At 42.3% G+C, this 7,224-nt stretch overlaps 1 protein-coding gene across 1 annotated transcript; it reads left to right on the top strand.

The window, feature by feature from the left end:
* The first annotated feature begins 5,852 nt into the window (after positions 1-5,852).
* Positions 5,853-6,762, top strand: KRTAP11-1 (keratin associated protein 11-1). Its single transcript, XM_003358920.5, has one exon. The coding sequence runs from the start codon at positions 5,897-5,899 to the stop codon at positions 6,368-6,370; it is 474 nt and encodes a 157-aa protein (XP_003358968.1). The 5' UTR covers positions 5,853-5,896; the 3' UTR covers positions 6,371-6,762.
* Positions 6,763-7,224: the final 462 nt, after the last annotated feature.

Here is a 7,224-nt window from a genome sequence, read left to right as displayed (position 1 = left end):
GAGAGGAACTCAAAGGGCTCTGAGCTAGGAATGAGAAGGACCAGTAACTTTTCTTAACTCTTGCAAATATAAAGTGTTAGGAATCTGGTGAACTAATCTGAGTTTGTGAAGATTTGGAGACAGTTTGGGAATTTTATTTCAGGAAATGCAACAAAGGATGGGTGAGGGGAAAGAGAGGAGAGGGGAAAGCCACTACAGAAACTTACTGGGTGAGCCACCATCACAAGTAGCTCATGCACCGTTTCAAAAGGAACTTTCTGAAACAGTTTCAGAGCTGTCTACCTGGAGGATGGAAGAGGGAGCACTTGCTCACTGGTTTGCATTTCCTGTTGTTCAAGCAAGGCCCCATTCCTGGGTGGTACACACAGGAGTGCAGAATTGGTGAGCGTGGATTTCCATTGCTGTGGTGTCAGAGAAGACCTACGACAGGAAGCAGGAAGCAGGTGAATGGCCCCCAAATGAAGGAAGCAGTATCTGGATGCATCACCGTGAAGCTGGCATAAGCCTGGGCAAAGAGGGCACAGGAAGAGTCAGGAGGAGACAGTATTGAACCAGTGCACAAGAATGTCAGATACACTTGGCAATGATGCTCCCTCTCTGAGACTTAGTTTCTCACGAGAGACTCGAGGACTTTAAGATCCAGTTCTGACAGTCTAATTACGAACCTGAGATAGTACTGCCCTAATGCTGTAATCCCCCAGGTAGGCGGGGGTTCAGGTGAGTCAGGTGAGTGGATGTAGGTGAAGCAGGCACTTCTTCAAACCAAGAAGGGTTGTGTTGAAAGGACATGAGCACAGGTCAGCTAGGTGATGCTAAGATAAGACTTATATTTCTTCAATCTCCTAAATAGCTCCTAGCATCCTTACTATGCTGGCTACCAAGTAGGTCCTGAATCATTCTGAATCAGGGAAGAATAAGACATCTGTGTGGCTTGGGGCCTTCTCTCTCAGGCCCTACACTTAAACACTACTCACGTCTGGTCACAAGTGGGTTCACCTCTTACTACTTGAAAGCCTAGGCCTGGAGCACACACCAGCCACACATGGGATGTCCCATAAGAGAGTTTGCTGTGTCCCCAAACTTGGGACTCTACTCACTTTTAAAGTCCCAACAAAGGCAACTATGAAAAAAAAAACACATGAATTTGAAAACAGGCATCAAGAAAAAGAGAATGGTGGTTCAATTGTGGGTTTTTCAACCTTGACATTACCCTGTGAGGGTTTATATTCTACAAGTCATGTTGCTGGTGACTGCTATTTTCAAGTTCTAAAAGCAGCAACTATTTTGCTAGTTTTTGCTTATTTTTTCACTTTTCTGCTTTATGCCAGACTGTTCCCTCCAGCCCCAAAGACTCAAACCTTCTTATGATTGATGCTTTTTCAAAAGAGTTTGGAAAATGAATTTCAATTCAGTTTTGGTGCAAATCACTCAGTCTTTGGGGGTTTGTAACGTCTTGGTTAATAAGGATTCTGGAGATTCAACCCAGAGGTCTGTGTGAAGTTGGGGGAAAAAACGGCAGAACAATTCAGCCAAGATGTATTTAATTTTTAAAGCTGCCATTATGTTCTATACTTAAAGTTTTGAATTCCCTTTTTATATTTCTTAAGAGATAATGAATAGCTTCAATTTAAGAAGCTATTGTGAGCATCCTGAAAAAGTGCAGAATGACAAAATCTCATTTTATGTTTATTAATTTTTCAGCAAGTTCACAATTCCTCCATTTGATGAGACTAAGTGATTTTTTTTTTTTTGAACCGGCGTTGGTCAACATTATTACCAACTTTGTGATGAAAAATATCCTTCTTGCATATCAAAACTTCAACTTCCTACACAGGCTTAATTTCTTTTACTCTCTTTGTACGTGATTGCTGTGATTCAGTTTCGAGTGAAAGAATTGCTCATTTTTAGCCTGTGATAATTATTGTATAAGGCTTAGATTGTTCTATACAAACGAGAGCAAATTATCCATCAAGGATGAAGATAATGGGTAGTAGTTCTTTAATCTTGCCTCATTGGCTCTCATCACACTCTCCTCTCACTTCATACTCTGAAGACACAAGAATTTTCTTTATAAACCTTTTTGCTGAGTTGAAGTTTCATACTGAATACAACTTCGTTGTGATAGCTGCTGGCCACATCATTTTTTTCTTACATTTCAATGAAAGAATGATTTATTGATTTCATCTAACAACTTTGTCAACTTGGAGTTGTGTAGAGTTTCTTCAAGCATCACATGGTAGTTGCGTGTGTTTCTTCATGTTTGCATCTTACAATCAATTCAAAAGAAGAGTCTAGATGTTTGCATTAAAATACTGAATGTATAAGAGTATTATGCTGCTTTCCTAACTCTGCAAAGGATAACAAGACACCAACTTTTTCTTTCTAGAGAGCCTGCCATTTTGCAGGTGTTAAATTGAAAGCAATCTGTTAAGTCGATCCCTTAGATTTAATTACTTAAAGAACTGGTGGTTTTTCTTACTTTGTGCTACTGGAAGAAAACTATAAATTGTAATCTTAAGGTGATTTCAAAGTTGGTAAATCCTGTTTTTTTTCAGAAGGATCTTGCCACCTAGATCTGAAAAAATAATTCAATTCTCTGTTGTTCTCTAGTGATTAGTTTTATGCATCACCATCATAAATAATTTCAGTTTCAAATTGTAGCTTCAAGTTATGGAAGTCTCTCTGTCTCTTCCTGCTTTGTTTATAGTGACCTTGCCTTTCGTTCTAATGAAATAAAAACTGTCAAAGTATGTAGAATGAAGGAAAAACTATGAAGTTTAAGGACAACAGTGCTTGTGATGTATTTTTAAATTTTATTTATTTTCGTTATTAATCAATGGAACTGGAATAGAAATAAAGACCACAGTCTTTGTAGTGTCATCAATGGAGCACTGATTGATTGATTTTTTTAAAAATAAATTTTTGATGGGCTTCCCTGATGGCCTACAGTGTAACTAGGTGGCATTGTCACTGTTACAGCTCTGGTTCCATCCCAAGCCTTGGAACATCCACATGCCATGGGTGCAGCCAACTGATTTAAAAAAAAAAAAGAAAAAGGAATTTTTTGCTTGAACTTTAATGCAGGCCTCTCACCGTATTTAAATATTCCTAGCACAGATTGACAGCTCTCATTTGCATCTTATTTGCATCTCATCTTAGTCAAACATAATACTGCCTGACTTTGGCTAGCCATTCAACCTCCCTGAACTTCAGCTTCTTCATGTGACATGTTATCTAGTCCATAGTGTTACTGGAAGAATCAATTGGGATGGTGTATGTAAAGTCTCTAACTTAATGCCTGGAAGAGGCTCAAAAATGTTCATTTTCTTTCCTTGTGAAGCTGATGAAAGATATTTTCTAGACTATGTTTTTATTCGTGATTTTTAGCTTTCAGTGGAAAAGAGGAATCAGGACAGAGTAATGATTTACACAATTCTTTTCTATTCCAGAAATGTGGCAATGGGTGCTGAAAACTTCTGTGCCACCTTGCTAATGACTTCATGTTTTTCATCTTGGTTGCTTAATCAATTTACATGATAAAGTACTTCTCCATAGTAACCTATGCATCCACAGCTGGTAGAAGCCTGTAAACCACTCATTCATTCATTTTCAAACAAGCAAGCCAGCCCCAGTGACCAGGAACTCCAACCTTCAAACACCAACTGGGACATTCCCTGTGGTGGGAAGAGCACAGTCACAACATCATGGAAAGTAGTCATCTTGTTAAATTCTCCCCATGCCCCCAAAACATGCTGCGAGTCAGCCAAGGAGAGACGGTCTGATGCCTGGGAATTATAATACCGCCCACAGCACATCTTGTTTGGGTGTGTTCTTAGCCTCCAGTTAGAGCCTTGGGGAGCTCCCAACAGAGCCTCAGTGGAATGAAGAGAAATAAAAAAACATTTGGCAAAAGGACTTCTGATGAGTTTTAATGCAAAGCCATTTTCTCTGTGGATGTTTAAAATGTAGTCTACCTACAGCCCTCAAATACATGTAAATCCATTTTTGTCTCTCTTTCCTACCCCACCCACGTAAGACAGTTTATGAAATGAGTCATGTCTTACAGCTGTTTTGATGTAGAAACATCTCTGACCATGTCAGCTCTGTTGAAGTGACTTATTTTGCCAGAGTTCAAATGGTTGTGTACAGGTGGACCAAAGGGATTGGTCATTTTGGTCTTCAGAATTGACTATATGGTAGTGAAATAAAATGAAGAAGGATGATGTCCTTCTATGGTTTCCCCAAGAATAAAAAGAATAATTAATAATCTAGGAGTTCCCATCGTGGCTCAGCAGTTAACGAATCCGACTAGGAACCATGAGGTTGTGAGTGTGATCCCTGGCCTTGCTCAGTGGGTTAAGGATCTTGGCATTGCTGTGGCTGTGGTGTAGGTTGGCGGCTACAGCTCTGATTAGACCCCCAGCCTGGGAACATCCATATGCTGTGGGTGCGGCCCTATAAAAGACAAAAAGACAAAAAAAAAAAAATTCTAGCTCATTGTTCATACATCCACTCATTACCAAATGTTGATTAAAGGCCTGCTCCCTCCCACCTTCTTCTTCCTTCATCCTTGATGGAGACAGTGACCTTGAAGAGCCTTTGGTTTGCTCATGATAAAAGTGCATCCTATCTATAAGCATTTATGTGAAAATACATGTCTTTTGAATATATCAAGCATCTTTAGAGAAAGACACTACCCTTTCAAACTAACATTATAATAATTTAAAAAATTAACCAAGCCTGTTTCACTGGCATATTGATGAGTCTTCTGAGTCACTCTTAGCCATTATTACAGGACTAAACATTCTAGGAGTAAAACTCATCCAATTTACTTAGAAAGAGACTTGGCTACAAATGCAGTCCCTCTTTTTTTTTTTTTTTTTTTTTTTTTTTTTGTCTTTTTTTTTTTTGCTTTTTTTCTTTGGGCCACTCCCGTGGCATATGGAGGTTCCCAGGCTAGGGGTCCAATCGGAGCTGTAGCTCCCGGCCTACGCCAGAGCCACAGCAACACGGGATCCGAGCCGCGTCTGCAACCTACACCACAGCTCACGGCAACGCCGGATCGTTAACCCACTGAGCAAGGGCAGGGACCGAACCCGCAACCTCATGGTTCCTAGTCGGATTCGTTAACCACTGCGCCACGACGGGAACTCCCAATGCAGTCCCTCTTAATTAGCTTCCAATTTGCTTTGCTGCTTGAACAGAAAAAGTGAGACCCACTGCCCTCTAAACCTGCTGGAGGCATCTTGCTCTGATCACTTAATTGATTTTCCAAACCAGCTTTTACTCTAGATATGTCTTTGTGTCCTTTTCTCTGACAGGTGTTGTCATTGTCATCTTGAAGCATATTCAAGGAAGTTCCATTAGAAGCCCCGTTAGCTATGGAAGAGTGACTGATTAAGTTATGTCTAAAACCTATTAAGTACCAACAACAACCCAAACAGGGTGTGGGTGTGTAATTAGTCCCAGTCAGAAGGGAGAGAGTGTGTGATGGTGGGATGTGGGATGGTGGCATGTTTGGTCTTACTGTCAGATCCACACTCATTGTATCCAGGCAAGATGAATGAGGGATGGAGTGTGGGCTGGGATGACCAACAGCTTTGATGCCATCAACTAGCCTTCTTAATCCTGGGACTAAGTACAGTACAGAAGCCTTGTGATTTAGTTACCAAACTACTAAACCCTCTTTATGAGGTCGAAGGCTTCTCAAGAGACAATTAACCTGGAAATTCACAAGATGTTCTAAGGCAAGCTGGTATGAGCCAAAGAAGCTGGGTAGACCAGGGTGGGAGCCCCACCCACTAGCAAGGATATATAAAAGCTCAGAAGCCAGAAGTGGCATTCACCATTCAGGAGCTAGCTTCAGCGAGTTACTCGTAGCTCTCCATCTGGCACCATGTCCTTCAACTGCTCCCCGAGAAACTGCTCTTCCAGGATCATCCCAGTGGCCCCCATTGCCACCTCTTCTGCCCAGGATGCCGACTGCCTGAGTGGCATTTATCTGCCCAGCTCCTTCCAGACTGGCTCCTGGCTCCTGGATCACTGTCAGGAGACCTGCTGCGAGCCCACTGTTTGCCAGCCAACCTGCTACCAGCAAACGTCTTGTGTCTCCAGCCCTGTCCAGGTGACCTGCTCCCGGCAGACCACCTGCGTCTCTAATCCCTGCTCAACTCCCTGCAGCCGGCCACTCACCTTTGTCTCCAGTGGCTGTCAGCCCGTGAGTGGCATCTCTACTGTCTGCCAACCAGTGAGAAGAGTGTCCACTGTCTGCCAGCCAGTGGGAGGAGTCTCCACCATCTGCCAGCCGGCTTATGGGGTCTCCAGAACGTACCAGCAGTCCTGTGTGTCCAGCTGCCGAAGAACTTGCTAAGTGTGCAGGAGCCTGTGAGCGAAGCAAGACTCCATGACCTGCCAGCTGTGTTTCCAGTTCTTCCAACATGCTGCCTGTCCCTGAATAACTCTTCATGGCTGACCCCTATTCTAACTGCCTGATGGCTGGCTGCCAGCCCCGAATAAGCTGCCTTTGGCAATCTAAGATTTTTTTCTGGCCAGCACCAATCTTATTTTAAGGGTTTGACCACTGGTGGCACCTATACCTCTGGATGTTTCCAGGAATTTACCACCCATGCCCCAGTCTCTAATGGTTTTAGCATGTTTTGATCTTGCTGCTTTGTCTTCTGGCTTCTGTTTCTGTGCCTCGGAAAAAGGGAACTTGTCTTGCTCCGTATTTCTCAATAAACCTTCATTACTTGGCATTGCAAATGTATGTCTCAGTAGAGTTCTTTATTTGAAAGAATTTTTGCTATTTATGAATCGCCCTTTGCTGATCAGGGTCTGATTTTCTTTGCTGAGCAAGGAGTATGGGTTCCATCATTGTGTTTCATGACAATTATGGGATTGGCTTATATTTTACCTGATCAGAGAGTTTCTTTGGACATGTAGCAAGTAGAGTGACTAGTCCTCTATATTTCCCCCAGTTTTTAGGAGGCTGACAGAATTTCCAAGTAGGGCAAAGAAAACTTACTTGAGAGATGAAGTAGTTTGGGAAATTGTACAGTGAAGGGGACAGCGGAGTCGAGTGGAAGTTCAGAATCTTACTTCATCAGAGGATGTAGGGAGAGGATCAGTCCATGATCATAGGGGAGGCAGGGAGAAGAAGGATGGATGGGGAAGTCAGTTTCTAGGACCAAAGAATCATGGCATCAAAACGGTGGCTATGACTTT

This window comes from Sus scrofa, chromosome 13 (assembly GCF_054392235.1).
Source record: "Sus scrofa isolate SSC_HxYL_T2T_F1_AM1 chromosome 13, Sscrofa_HxYL_maternal_Yorkshire_Landrace_v2.0, whole genome shotgun sequence".
NCBI classification, from domain to species: Eukaryota; Metazoa; Chordata; class Mammalia; order Artiodactyla; family Suidae; genus Sus; species Sus scrofa.
Note: the sequence above shows the minus strand (reverse complement) of the source record. Positions and strands in the feature narration are given on the sequence as shown.

Bases quoted from the DNA above. Each gene is read 5' to 3' on its own strand.
- KRTAP11-1 (XM_003358920.5), top strand. From the start codon at position 5,897: ATGTCCTTCAACTGCTCCCCGAGAAACTGCTCTTCCAGGATCATCCCA.